The sequence below is a fragment of the Phodopus roborovskii genome, unplaced genomic scaffold, assembly GCF_943737965.1.
Source record: "Phodopus roborovskii unplaced genomic scaffold, PHOROB, whole genome shotgun sequence".
Lineage (NCBI taxonomy): Eukaryota > Metazoa > Chordata > Mammalia > Rodentia > Cricetidae > Phodopus > Phodopus roborovskii.
Genome location: NW_026126580.1, coordinates 52,949 through 68,699, shown reverse-complemented (window position 1 = coordinate 68,699; position 15,751 = coordinate 52,949). Strand labels below are relative to the sequence as shown.

General features: G+C 41.6%; 1 protein-coding gene across 1 annotated transcript in view; it reads right to left on the bottom strand.

The window, feature by feature from the left end:
• LOC127236267 (RING1 and YY1-binding protein-like) overlaps positions 1–14,926 on the bottom strand; it is a 43,240-nt gene extending 28,314 nt beyond the window's left edge. The window contains exons 1-2 of the mRNA XM_051203880.1: positions 14,607–14,926; positions 14,268–14,462 (exon numbers count right to left, since the gene is read on the bottom strand). Coding sequence (XP_051059837.1) covers positions 14,268–14,462; positions 14,607–14,926 — 515 coding nt within the window. The remainder of the gene's footprint in view (positions 1–14,267; positions 14,463–14,606) is intronic.
• Between the last annotated feature and the right edge of the window lie 825 nt (positions 14,927–15,751).

Here is a 15,751-nt window from a genome sequence, read left to right as displayed (position 1 = left end):
CAAAGTAGATTGGGTCTGTCAGAACCAAGCTTTGCTACAGGGTGTTACCTTATTTTAATTGTAAAACAAAGGTGTAAGGATGTGCTACCTCAGGGCTGCAGTATAACAAATAATACTTAAAAACACACACTTGTCTTCTGTACCAGGTATTCTGTATAACTCCAAAATTTCAGACATTCTTTTGAGTTGTTTTGTTTGTTATTGTTTGTTTGAAACAGGGTCTCAAATCCTGTAACTATGTAGACCTGGCTGGCCCCAAACTAACATAGATCTACAAAACTCTGCCCCTGAGTGCTGGGATTAAAGGTATGTACCATAAGGCCTAGCTTCAAGAAATTCAGACATTTAAATACCACTGTCTTCGTCCTCAATTAGAAGGATATGTAAATGAAAAATTTAGTAACAAAACCAGAAAACTGTTCAGTTACATATAAACTGAACATGCCAATGTTTGTAACAGATAAAAACTCCTTCAAGCAGAGACACCAAAATATAAGTACTTATTCATATGTCATTAGGGGAAATAAATTACAAATAAACTATGTTCCCTATATACTTTTAAATAAGTAAGTTGGCACCCTAGTATTTAAAAGATGTTTAATAAGACCTGTCTTCAGAAAACCACAGTAAATCAGAAAAAAGAATCACATAAAATTGCATGTGTGAGGTCTCAGGAGCCTCCTTCAAAAAGAGAAACTCTAAAACAATTATACTACATCAAATTTTACCCCAAAAGTCAATTAGGAGAAGCATGTTCCAAAGTGTCTTCAGTGTGTGTGTGTGTGTGTGTGTGTGTGTGTGTGTGTGTGTGTAGGCAAAATTTCACAATCAGGAAGAACAGTAGGAGTAAGTTCTTTGCATAAGATATGATGGGTGCCATGTTTAGGGAAGGTTCACAGCTCTCTGTTCCTAGGTAGACATAAAGGAGGCATTTGCCAACACATGAACTGAATGTTTACTGACATACATTATGTCCTCAAATAGCCAAGGACAGCTGCATATTCCCTTGACTTCCTCAGTAACTTTTAACTGAAGGAACTGGACACAGAGCCAGCACAATGAAAACAGAACTTACACAAAGGACTGAGCTTATCCACCTGACTGCCCAGGCAGACAAGTGCTTTCCATTGGACCACTTTACTGCAGAGTAAATCATTCACAAACTCAATGCTTCTTGCTAATGATTTTAATAATAGCATGAAAAGTTCTTTCAAAGAATTGTATAATTTTCTAACTCAAGCGAACAACCCTTTTGATTTCAAAGCAGAAGTCAGAATGAGAAGAAACATTAAGATAAAGAAACATAGGAATTAGTAAAAACTAAATCTCTTAGTATATATACTCATTGTTAACTGAGTTCTGTTGCAGGCTCTGTGATTAGGCCTTTTCCCAGAAATCTGAAAAAGCATTATTCTATTGCTCTCTTCTAACTGAAATAGCCCTTTAAAAAAAAAAAAAAAAAAAAAAAAAAAGATGGAATGTTTGGAAGATGCAGGGCAAAGGAGTTTTATGGTTTGTACATAATAATTGGTCCATTTAGCTTAATCACCTTTCCTCTGTCTTACTGACCACAAAATCCAGAGTTACTTTTCTGTGCAGCAGCTTCTACACTTCAAGGCTGCAGTAACAACTATCTCTCAGAACTAACTGCTTTGAATGTTAATATTAGAGGGAAGAAGACATAAAAGTGATGTGTAAAACATAAAGCACTATATAAACATCTAATGTTTCAGAATATCTAATGACTGATAGGCTGTGCTCAGAGGTCCATAACAGTAGTTGTTCAGTTACATGTTTTTCTTTTTAAAAAAATATTTCAACCTGTATATGACTATGCACCACATGCATGCCTGGTACCCACAGAAGTCAGAAGACAGTTTCCAACCTCCTGGAACTGGAGTTACAGATTGTTTTGAGTTGCCAAGTGGGTGCAGGGAATTATGCCTGGGTCCTTTGCAAAAGCTGTTTGCTCTTAACCACTGAGCCATTTATTTCTCCTGCCCTTTTTTTTAGCATATTTTTGGACGTACAGATTCATAGAATATTACAAAATAGTATACCGTGGTCCTATGTAGTCACATTTCAGCTTCTGTGTAATATGCACCTTAATTATAATGCAGTGTCAGAACCAATAAAATACCATTAGTATAATGCATACTTAAGGAATTCAATGTCAATTTTTGATTTATAATTTGACTTATAATTGTTAAAATTTCAAGATTTTCACTCTTACTCATGAGGCATAGTGACAATGTACATGTATATGTATAAATGAATATATTCTTATTAGCATTTTTAACTCTTCAAATATCAAGTCCTTGTGCTGAGAACCAAACCCCTCTTTTTATCTTTAAATAATTAACAAATCTTCAACCAACTGTGATACAGCACACTCCTCGCTTTATTTAGGGGTGTTATGCCTCTTAATGCCCCTTTACCATGTCATTTAACACAGGTTCACACTAACACAAGACACCAAAAAAATCTTTCACAATATGAGCTTTTAATGTTTTTTTCCCCACTCATCCTAAAGCCCCTAAAACCACAGAAGCTATACATTAATTAACGTTCTTTGTCTTGCAAAGTATTCCATTCTGTGGAGATGCTTCCCACCTAATAAAATACTTGGGTTTCTTTTTGTTTTTACTAATTTGGAGGTTTGACAAAGCTGTGAATATCTTTTTGTATGATAAGTTTTCATTTCTTTGAGCTTAAAGATCAAGGGGTATAACTGCTAGGTCATATGGTAAGTTTATGTGTAGGAAGAATCTGCCAGACAGACTATTTTTCAGAGTGGAACAGTTAGTTATACATCCTCACCAACAATAGATAGGCCTCAAGCCACTTTTTATGAACTGTAAAATATTCTACTCAAAGCTGTAACATACTTTAAATAATCCATAAAATTTATTAAAATATGTTAATTTCTTTAATGTGTATGTTCCAATGCTCATGAGCATGTTGTAACACAGATCTGCAAATCAATGGACAACCCACAGGACTCAGTTCTCTCCTACTACCATGTGGGTCCCATGCACTGAACTCAAGACTGTCAGGCTAGCAGAATGCAGCCTGGCTCATGGAGCCATCTTGCTAGCTCCTGAATCTTCACTCTAACACAATGTCTGCAGAGAAATTTTATGGGCCAGTTATTCAAATTCCTCCAAGTCACTGGCATGTATTCTAAAAGCATGATATTTAAAATAAGCCAAAGGTCTATGAGAATCTCCATTTCCCAACCTAAATTTTTTTTTTTTAAATCTTCAAAATTTCATTTGCTCCTATTTAACAATGAAGAAGTTAGCTTTCCTTTGATTAGTAACTTAATTTGTAGGGTTGTGGGGGGGTGGGGGGTTCGAGACAGGGTTTCTGTGTAGCTTTGGCTGTCCTGGAACTTACAGAGATCCACCTACCTCTGCTGGGATTTTAAAGGTATATGCAACCCCCACCTGGTTGTAGTTTTGTTTTTTGAGACATGGTCTCACTGTTTCACCCCATCTCACTTAAAATTCATATACAGACTAGGTTAGGGTCCACTCACAGAAATGAACCTGCCTCTGCCTACCCTACCCTAAGGTTTGTGCCACCTTGCCTTCCTTCACAAGCAGCTATCACATCAGTGTTGTCTTTGGATTGTACTGTGTCTCATGTTTGATTTTAAAACTGGCTTCCTCACAGTTAAGAGTACAAAGAATACATATTGCTGTTGCAGAGGACCAGAGTTTGGCTTCCAGTGGCCACACTGAAAAGCACTTAACAAGCAAGCTACTCCAGTTCCAGTTTCTGTGGGTACCTGCACTCCTCACATGCACTACAGGCAAGCATACAGAATCTTTTAAAATATTGAAAATGTTAAATCTTTTAAAAACCAAGTTGTGACTTAAAAGAAAGCACTTGGCGGGGAAAAGCATGTAGATCTCAGTTTAAGGCCAACCTGGTCTACAGAGTGATTTCCAAGACAGCTTTGGTTTAAGAAAACTGACAATTTCTGAAGTGACCCTAAACAGCCTTCTGCCATTATGTGCTATGCATCATATGAGGTAACATACTCAGAATTGTGATTATGATATCAAACTATCAACTCTGAAAAACACTGAAAAGCTTTATGTTCCAAGTGTCCAATATTAAGCCAAGATTTAACTATTTGTATAAAACTAAGTGTGTCTACCTGGTTAGTTGAAGCTCCAATCTGAACCGGCAATTCCAAGATGTACTACCCAGACCAGCAGCATGACACTGCCTGAGAACCCATGAAAAATGAAGTTCTCAGGTCCTACTTCACAAATGCTTATGAAGACTCCAGGAATAAGACCCAGCAAATCTGTTTCAGTGGAGGGTTTGGGTAAGGTACTGATAAAAAATTCAGTATCTGGGTCCTTCTAGAATACAATCTACACAAAGCAAGATTTTCACTTTAATCTCTACAAATAAGGAATTCAAAAACATGAAACGTTCACAAAACTTGTTCATTAAATACAGCACCAGGCAAAGTCCAATGAATGGACCTCTTAAAATCAATTCCAATTGGTGACAAGAGTATGCTTCCATTTTTTGTTTGGTCTCTACATATCCTGTAACGTATTTTCTTCTAAACTTAGGACAAGGATGGGTTCGAGTTTATCAATCTTTACTGATACTCTAACAGTGAGCTGTAGAGATGGCTCAGCACTGAATGCTCTCCCAGAGGACCTAAGTTTGATTTCCCCACATAGTGGCTCACAACCATTTCTAACTCTAGTTCTGGGGATCCAGCACCCTCTTCTGGCCTCCATAGGCACCAGACATGCATGTGGTGCACACATACATGCAGTCAAAACAGCTACATATTGATAAAAAAAAAACAAAAACAAAAACAAAAACAAAACCCAAAAAACAAGTACTTCTGTTCCAGAGGACCTGGTTTCAGTTTCCAGAATCTACAACTCCATCTCCAGGTGACTCTCACATATTTAACTTCTGCAAGCACTTGCACTGATATACATATGTCCATACACCCACAAAATTGAAAACACACAATCTACTAATAATTTACAAGGTCCTGAAGTAACCTGCAAGGAGTGCAAAGTTAACACATTTAAAGAGTTCAAAATCAGAACTGAGCATGAACAGTGACCTAGGTCAACTATACTTTTAATCTTTATCCAACTTCCACTTATTAACAGATTCACTATGCTTGATCAATCATCCAACCAAGCTGTTAGACAACAATGACCCAGGAATTGGTAAGAAATCTGAATCTTACAGTCAATCAGTTTGAATGACACCCTTCTCCTTATAGGCAAGTAGACCACTAAATGGTCTTGGGTTTGGGGACATAAAGCAACTAGAATCAAAAGTCCGACTTCTTAGAGCTATTCTTTAGTACCTGTGAAGCAAACACTTGAGTTTTTTGTAAGAGAGAGGAGCTAGCAAACCTCACAGCGTACATATGACATCTGAGCTGTTCTTAGAAAGCAGTCACCAAGTTTTTCTCTCTATGACTAACCACCATATTGTAAGATTCATCATGCTGAGGAAACTGGTATTCCTTTAATCTCTTGTCCCTTCCAAAGGCCACCAAAGTTTCTTATCTGTATTTTTTGGAGTTCTTAATTGTACAAAAAGTACACTTAAGTTTTAACTCAAGAGGGATTTTTTTTAACATATCCCTAAATCCCTCCCACTGTTTTTTTTTTTGGGGGGGGCGTATTTGGCTGGTATTTGTTTTTGTGTGTATGTTTGTTTGTGTTTGGTCCAACCACAAGATAAAACAGGTATTCTAAATTGACTTAAAAAAAAAGAAGAAGAAAAAGAAAAGTAGTATTAACCCTGCTTAAAAATTTTACCTGTTTACCTCATGATCCCAACTCTCAGTTTCTGAGTAATGCTACACCATAACCACAACTGCCATTACTGAGTTCATTTATGTCACCATAGTATTGCTCAATGCATGGAAATTGAAATATAACTAAATAAATGAAATGGATGCATCAAGACTTCAAAAGAACACAAGCAGTTACTCCAAATTACTCAACAAAAATAGAACAAAGGGTACAAATGTAAAACTACCATATTTAGGTGGCATACTGTCAAGTTATGGACATGTTGAAATGGCAGAATGCACAGAAGGCTTCCAACATTGATCAGTACTCTCGACCCTCTCTGTAAGTTATATTGGGTGCCATTTTTCAAACAAGCAATCCTCCTTTTCAAAATTGCTTTATTTATCCCATACATCAACCCCTTACTTCATTTCCTGACTTTCCCATGACTTCTGACTGCTAAAACTACAACCTGAACCACTAAGACAATACTTAAGGCAGTAGACAGTCAAGGGTTCCACAAACCACTACAGCTCAAAAGCACTCCAGGAACTACTTTAATTTAAATGCACTGCTTTCTGCCCCCTAGGCTTTTTGGTCTTACATTTTAAAAAGTCCCAGTGCCTATTTAGAAAAAAACAGAAAAACAGGAATATTATTCCTAGCTGCACACTGGAGAGACAATGTTTACCTAACTCAGTGACATTGAACACACAACAGGAAAACCCTCACATATGAAGAAACTCAAAACTGAGGCTGTGCTCTAGCACACATTAGGCAACAGTTTTTTTATCTCCAAAACTACTAACAACCAAAAGAACTGTAACTTCATTTGCTCTTTAGAGCAGATATCTGTGAACCCCAAGGAAGTGCCAGTTTTAATAAACATAGGAAAACAAAATGAAAAAACAAATACCCTGTCCTCCAATGAGGTGACAACAGAAGAAGACTGGTAAATCAAATATAATATGCATAATAAGAGGGGTGCAAAAAGGCTTCATATGGAAGGACATCTGGAAAGACAAACATCAGCTGGAACACGAAGAGAAAGCCCTTAAAAAAGAAAGGGAGGAAGAACACATGGATGTACAAAGTAAGACATCATGGTCCACATTCAGAAAACACCACTTTGGTATGAACAAACATGCTCTGTATATAGAGGGCAGATGGAGTGGTTATAAGTTTCAGGTTCCAAAATCCTAAAGATAGACACAGGAAAAGAACAAACAACAAAATCTTTGAGATATTCATGATTTAGATTTCCTCCTAAAAGAATGTGAACCAGGAGATAATTTGAAGTAGGATTTGTTAGTGGTTTGTGGGGCATCTTTGGAAAACACACTCAGAACTCAGTTTTTCAACCAATGGATTAAATTGTCTTTATTAGTTATCTCACTTGGTTCTCACTGGCTATAGTTTCTTGAAGGTGGAGTTCTCCATTTACTTATTAATCAATGTTTTCAAATAGCAGTGACTGATGAGCCCAGACAGGTATGGTGGCACATACTAGAGACCTAAGCATTTGGGAGGCTGGGACAAAAGAATTAACTGTTCAAGGTGAGCTTGGGCTACAGGCTGAGTACCGTGTCAGCCTGGGCAAGTTGAGATTCTGCCTAGAAAATATAAATAAGACACTGCTAAACAATACAGCCAATGAGAGGTGGGAATCAACTCTTTTTATGACCTCTAGAAGTTTCATACCTTTCAGTCTGTTCACATAAAAGGATACCACACCTGTAAGCAAAGGCAAGAAGATCTCTGAGATCCCTCCTGATCTACATAGAGAGACCCTACCTAAAACAAGTAAATAAATGCCAAAAAGAAGGGGAGACAGACTGGAGATGCAAAAGGGATGGATAGTCTGAGGGCTGGTGCTCAGAGAGGGGACTGCTCAGATGGCCTGAGAATAAAACAGCACTGGGTAAAAAATAAACAAGAACTGCTCACAGCATAATAGTTGGATCTTGTCAGTGTAACAATGAGTAACACCGCAGGAGCCCTCTCAACCAGAATTAAAACATAAGGGAAACTAATCACCCCAATAACAAAACATGAGGGCCGTATACAAGGGGTTTCTGGGAATATTCTCCAAAAAATCTGATGAAGAATCTGGAACATCAAGTTACAATCATACTCACTTTGTAGAAGTTCATCAAACCTTTAATTTAAACTTGTACATTACCAACAGGTTAAAGTAGGTACTACTTTAGGGGAGCAAAGACAATATAAGGAGAAAAAGTGATGATGAGGGAACATAAGAGAAAGCAGGCCAGAGACATCGTTAGCAGCTCACATGCAGAACCATACTTAGTAGTTAAGAGCTGATTCTGCTAGTTCTTTTGCTAAGGTTTCTGAACCTTGGAGTTCTTCAAGCACCTTCTGGAAGTACATAATAGATGTATGCCACATAAATAGTTCAAAACTATAGCAGTGTATAATCTCCTATCCTGGTGATTAAAAAACACTGAAAGAAGTTAGCTGGTCTGCATTCAATATACAACACACAACTAAGCTGAGTAGCCTAGGACCCCAAAACTAGCAATCCAAACTAGTAAACATCATTCAAACTAAAAAAGCTAAATAACATACAGCAGCTAAACTGCTAAACAGCAGCACTGTCCATCTGTTTGTAGAGCAGCCTCCACCATCCCTCATTCCTCTATGCTCATTCCCACACTCTTCAGGACATCCACCAATAATAGCTGAACGATCTCAGTTCTGTTAATGTATTTTCTCTTCCCTCTCCATAGTACTTCAAGCTCTATGAGAACAGGAACTTTGCCTGTCTTTTTGCAACGCTGTGCATACACAAACCCAGACCTCTGTGAACAATAAAATCTTGTCAAATGATCAGGTAAATTAAATTACCTGGAAAGGTAATTTTCTTTACAGTCACCAAGTATACCTAAGATAAAGTGAGTAGCAAGGAACAGTAAGTTCAATACAATAATAAATACAAAATAAATTATTATTCAACATCTGTTAAGAGTAATCTTGAAAACTCCCCACTTTGAAAGGTTTGTTAATGTTTGATGATTTGGAACACAGAGGGAATTTTTGAAATGCATTTTACAGAGTATTTTTATGAAAGGTAAACAATACAATGAAGCCAATGTGACTCAAGGTACAAAACCACAGTTGTGGATTCTCAGAAAATATAGGTAGGATGGCTGGAAGTCTTACTATCTGAAATGTACTGACAGATAGATGCACTCTTGGTTCTATCAAAGATCACAACTATACTGTGGTTTGTCCACAAAACTTCTATAGTACTTAGTGACTTCTCAACAGACTGAGTTGTCAGGATATCATTATAAAGTTACACACTCAAAACTCCTGAAGCTCTCAAAAAAAAAGGAACACAAGTCACTTCTCAAGATTCCTCCAATTCAACATCCAAAGTACCTTTCTGTAAAGATAGTTAATTCTCTACAACTGTAAGAGCTTAATTTTTTTTTCCTTTTTTCCTACTGTCCATAAAGTTCTAAAAAAAAAAAAAACAGTAAACTTTTCACAGTAGTTAACTAACCAGGGATTAAATAAGATTTTCAATTCAACATTGAGATAAGATACGGCATATGATAAAGATGACAGGGATGCTGGGAAGTTTGTCCCAGAACTAGGAAGGTGGAGAGAGGCAGAGTTCGGGCCAGTGAAGTCTACAACAGTGAGTTCCAGGACAGCCAGGGCTACACAGGGAAACCCTGTCTGGAAAACAAACAAAAGGTTGACAGGGATATGCATAAACTTTGCAGATAGCCAGGACAGGTAGAGTGGAACGAATCCAACTTGTCCAAGTTATCCTCTCACTTCCACATCTACCACGGAGTGTGCACACAAAAAAGGAATGTTAAAAATCTGGAGATGAAAACAATGAAGCTCTAAATCTATAGTAACTGATCCAAAACATTTCCAATTAATTACTCGATTGACTTTTAAATAGCTAAAGAAAAAGATGTAGTAACACTATTAGCAAAGAAACTATCAAAGACTTAAATATAAGATACAGCAATGCTGTTCTACTTCAAAAGAGACTACTTTGGAGAAAAAATCAAGGTCTAGGAAGTTATTCTGTCCAACACAAACCAGCAGCACAAAGAATTATGTAAGTTCATGCAGTCTTAATGCTTTACTCTTTTTTTTTTTGGGGGGGGGTGTCTTCCAAGACAGGGTTTCTCTATGGTTTTGGAAGCTGTCCTGGAACTAGCTCTGTAGACCAGGCTGGCCTCGAACTCACTCAGAGATCCACCTGCCTCTGCACAGGCTAGGACTAAAGGCGAGCGCCACCATCCGGCTTGTAATGCTTTACTCTTTCTTCCCTCTTTCATTAACAGAGCAGGATGACAAGAAATACTTCAAGTTACAAGAAAGGGATCATGTTTCTCTCTCACACACCTGCCATCTTATACATACAAAAATGCGCCTTCATCTTCTCATCTTTGCAAGCTGGGTGTACCACCATGGTGGGGAGGTAATCTTCCAGCAGTCCACAACCACTTTAGGCTCCACTGTTAATCTTGATTTGTATCAATGAATGTGAAAAGAGGAAACCAACTGACATTTTTACAATGTTCTAAAACTTGGAATGTTGGTGACTCTTTCACTCTTTCAAATGACGTTAGAAAAATCACGTAACTGCACTCATGATGAGTGAATGTTATGATACGTAAAAGTATACCTCCAATAAAGCTCTTTAAAAAAAAAAAAATCACAAACTGGAGTTCATTCAGTGGTTAAAAGCACTTAATGTTTTCAGAGGACCAGGGTTCAATTCCCAGCATCTATATCAGGCAGCTAACAACCACCTGTAACTCCAACTGGTCTGGGAAATACATGCACAACGAACATAATTAAAAATAAAAAATACTTTTAAAAAAAATCAAGAATGCAAGAAAGAAATTATAGACGAAAGACCAGATTTTAATGGCACACAGCTGTAATACACAAACTCTCTAGACTAGCAAGAAAGGGCCAAGAAGTTCAAAGTCTGCCCAGGCTATGTAGTCAGTTACAGGCCATTCTAGAGTCTATCTCAAAAGAATAACAGATTAATGAGGCTAGAGAGATGGCTCAGTGGTTAAAAGCATTGGCTGCTCTTCCAGAGGACCCAGGTTCAATTCCCAGCACCCACATGGCAGTTCTCACAACTGTCTGTAACTCCTGATCTACAAGATCTGACACTCTCACACAGACATACATGCAGGCAAAACACCAATGCACATAAAATAAAAATAAACTAATTATTTAAAAAAAAAGAAAAGTGTTACAGACCCAAAGAACTATCTCTAAATACAGAACTTAGCCCAGCAGGACCATTCATAAATAAAAATGAAGAAATGTATAAGGAGGTCTTCTCCCAGACCATCCCACTAGATTAGTCAGTGTCTACTCCTTTTCCCTTGGAGTTTTTCTCTGACTGTCCCTTTCACTCTGCTCTATGCCACTCCAGAAAATCCCTATGCTATCTACCTACAGAGTTAAAAATGCTACTGCACATTGCAACAGAAAAGCTGGCAGCTGATTTTGTAGAAATCAGTTTTCCTTCTAAAGAAATGGGGGGAAGGGTTCCTTCTAGTTGATTCCCAAGCCAGGCTGTTCCAATCCCAGTTTACACACCTTTGGCAGTCTCTACAGCTTGGCTTAGTTTACCTGGGTGCACGTTCTACAATCCTTTTAACACCTCCCCATCCCTTCAGCTGCTTCTTTCACATCATAGGAACTTCATAAATGCTCTTTTTTGATGAGGGTAAGTATTGTCCTACTTAAATTAAATGAGTGATATCAACCCTATCCACAAAGGCACCGTGTCTTATTGGACTACCACTAATTTAAAGCTTTTTCCTGGGTTGACTGGTAGATGCCAGCAGCAAAAAGACAAGCATAATTAACAACTCCACAGTAACTACTGGCCAGCTAACCAGATCAGGCTGTTTAAACACTAGCTCAGAGCAACAAAACCATGTGTGTCAGCAAACACTAATTGCCAATTTTCATCTATTACCTACCATCCAAGCCCCAACACCAGGCTGAGTTGAAGTTTCTGCACACCTGACTTTAATGCCCAGTATGCAAAACCAGACCAAAACCAAATTGAGTTTTTTGTTTGTTTTTGAGACAGGGTTTCTCTGTGTAGCTTTGGAGCCTGACCTGAAACTAGATCTGTAGACCAGGCTGGCCTTGAATGTATAGAGATCTGTCTACCTCTGCCTTCCAAGTGCTGGTATTAAAGGTGTACACCACCACCGCCGCCCAAATTAAATTTTCTACTGCCACCTGATTAATACTATGAAAGAGAGAAAATGGCAAGATCCTATGAAATCTTGGAAGTACAAAACTATCTACAAGCAAAAGTTCAAGAGAAAAATATTGTAATAACCAATATAATATCCCAGAGAAATCAAGGGATACACTGGCTCAGAGAGCAGAACACTGGTCATATTTGTTTCTTATTCATGAAACCCTTGAGTAACACAGACCCAAAACTGTTACTTGCATTCCACTTAATGACTTCTGAATACATCTCAAACACTGAAGTACTAATAACAACCAAATGCAAACAAGCTCTGTCCAAAGAGTATCATGACTAGCATTTTAAAGGCAAAATCTGTCTTCAAAACCTACAGAATGACTCAACTGCATGAAATCCCTGAAAGACAGCACTTTAATCATTTGTGAAGTGGCAGACTCAAATGTCCTATAATTTCTATCATCATCTGTGGATCTGAAAACTTAGATAAAACTTAAAGTCAACACCGTTCACGTGTTTCCAAAAAGTTGGTGAGTCAGGCTTTTCAATAAAAGTAGAAATTGGAAAGTATTTCAATATGAGATGATTATTCCCAGCAATACATCAGAAGTAAACTTTTGAATCTGGCTGGTTTCTGTTTACCAGCATGGTTCTCAAGTTCTTACTAGTTTCCTGGTCATTTACTTGAACATCATCTACAGTAACACTCAAAGCAAAACCACAATAAAGAGCTTTGGCCTCAGAGGGATTCTACATGTAAAAAACATTACTCATAAATAATACACAGTTACTATTGATTTAAGTAACAAATACATTTCTAGACTTTGCCGCTGCCTGATGGAATCCCCGATTTTTGACAGAACAAAACCCACAGAAATGGGTTTTCCATTTGGCTAAATCTATTATGATACAAAAATTTGACATTAATTTACTTAAAAAAAAAAAAAAAAAAAACTACTAGCTGGGTGTGGTGGAAAGGGCTACAATCCCAGCACTCAAGAGACTGAGGCAACAGGATTGCCTTTTCAGATTAGCTCCAAACATCGTGAGATGCTATCTTACAGGCAAGTAAATTTCAGTTCTTGAGTTTTGATTCAAAAACCTCATTTCTTAGGAGTCAGTTAAATTAAAAAACAGTCCACAGTAACTGGGGCAATTCATTCTAGTTACAGACTTGCAGCCAGAACTCCCTAATCCCAAGTGAAAGTACAGCAAAGAGACCCTGACAGGACACATCATTCAACATCCAGGTGGAACTACAGTCACAATGGGATGCCATCCACTCAAAAGCAAGCACCTGCTGAAATGAAACTTTTGGTCATCAACCTCGACTCCTGAAAGGTTCTAACCTCACCTCACTTTCACATGTGCTCTAAAGACAGTCCCCTTAAACGAGAGCAAGAACACAGTAACCTAAACGCTTAGCAACAGAAATCACAAATAAAGGGTAAGACACCTGGAAGACTATCAGTTTTTACACTATTAGTAGAGTTCCAACTCATTTGCTATCATGTGCAATTAACCACTCTCATCTCAATATAAAAGAAACCCTTTCAACGTTTTAATACATCATTACACAAACTTTAAAGCTCTATTCACCTCAACATTTCACACACTTCTTTACCATTCTAAATAAGCTAATAACAAAGAGACACATCAGCACCCCCCTATACACTTTCCAACCCTATTTATCTTCAAGCGCAAAAAAGGGACATTTGCAACTCAAGGGGAAAAAAAAGGCACAACCGAGCCTTATTGTACTACCATAACACCATCAAACTCAGGAAAAAACTAATCCCGGACAAATTAAAACCACTCTGCACATGGCAAAAAACAAAAAGGTCTAATGTATTACAACCCACAGCAGTATCCCCACTTCCTCTCTCCCCTTTGGGAGCCAATACCAACACAAGCTAAGGGATGCAGTAACAAATAAATGCAGTGTCTGTCTGAAACACGACGAAAAACATGGGAAAATTCCCTCCCATAAATCCTGTATTTTAGCACGAGACACTGCACCCAACTTGAAATGGCAAGCAACCCTACCACATCCCCCACCCCCCAAACGCAAAAAAAAAAAAAAAAAAAAAAAAGGTCGTAATCAACAAGTTGGCAAGAGGGCGATCAATAATAATAAAGTACTCCCCTCTCCTCCGCACAACAGATAAAGCCCAAACAAGTCTTTCAACAAAAGCTATAACACATTGGCCTTCCAGTACCTGGTGGAGGTGCCTTTCCGCACGTCGCAGATGCTGCATTTAAAGGCTTCGGCGCTGTTCCTGAAGGTGCAGACGCTACAATCCCAAAAGCCTTCGTCTGCAGCAGGTTTCGCTTCGTCTTTTTGGCCTTCCGAGCAGTGAGGAACCGAAGGGAGGATGGAGAGAGGAGAGAAACAGGAGCTGGTGAGCCGTCGTCATTTCACAGGAATCCGACACTGGAAACTTCTCGCGGCGACCACCCATCCACCCCACTGGCGGGCACCGGGGCCAGAGGACGGACAGCGCGGAGCCGTGCCCCCTCCGGCCCCGGGAACCGAGCGCCTGGCGGCGAAGGCTCACGCGGGGCCGCGCCGGGCGCAGGAAGCGGGCAGACTCGTGGGCGCGAGCGCGGGGCGGCGGGGGCGCGGCGCGGGCCGTGGGCCGGATCCCGAAGGCGGCGGGCAGCCGGGACGGCCGGGCGGCGGCGCGGAGGGGCCGGCGCCGCGCGCTGCCCGCCCCTGCTCGCGCCCTCCCGCCCGCCCCACCTGGTTAAATCTCCCTTTGTCTGGGCGGAGCGGCGGCGGCGGAGGGCGGCTGAGGAGGAGCCGCCATGGCTGCGGCGCGCACGGCCGCCGGCCCGAGCGAAGCGACACCGCCTCCCTCCGCCCCCGGGTCTCCATCTTAGCGCGCCTCCCCCGCGCGGCCGCTCCGGCCTAGTCGCCGGCGTCCCCGCCCGCCGCGGCCGCCCTCCCCCTTCCGCCCCCCCTCGGCGCCCGGCAGGTACCTGGTCGGGCTCTTCTTGTCGCCCATGGTCATGGACGGGCTGGCCCTCGGCGCCCCGCCCGCTGCGCGCGCCGCCGCTCAGAGGAGAAGCGCGGTCCGCAGCGTCGCGGAGCGGCCCCCGCCCTCCCCGCGCCGCCCGCCCGCCCGCCCTCCGCCGCTGGGCTCGAGCTCCGGCCGCCGCCGCCGCCGCCGCTGCCGCCGCCAGTCTCCGGACGAGACTAGTCCCCGCCAGCGCCGCCTCCGCCGAGTGACTGACGAGGGGCGGGGGCGGGGGCGCCGCGCGTCATGCGCCGGCCAGCCAACAGGAGGGCGACGACCGGCGCCGCGGGGGCGTGGCGGGGCGCGCGGGAGGGCGGGGCGCGGCGGGTGGGCGGGGCAGCCGGCGTGCGTGCCCGGAGTGTGCGCGCGGGGCGCGCGCGTTCTGCCGCCGGTGGCCCCCGCGGCCCCGGCGCGTCTGAGCGTGCGAGCCCGGCGGGGAGCACGTGGCCGTGCCCGCGGCTCCCCGCGGCTCTGTGGCGGCCCGTACTCGCCTCGATCCCCGTGCGGCCGCTACCGGGACTCTCGCCCCGCAGCCGCTCCGCTGAAGTAGTTCCGCGCAGTTTGCGCGCGCCGCGGGGGCTGCGCCTCGAGGCCCGCGTCTCCTGCACTGCCGCTTCTGCCACGCGGGGCTTTGTGGCCGCCTCCCATGAGTGGCCCTCCCCGACGCCAGCCAGCCCCCCCAC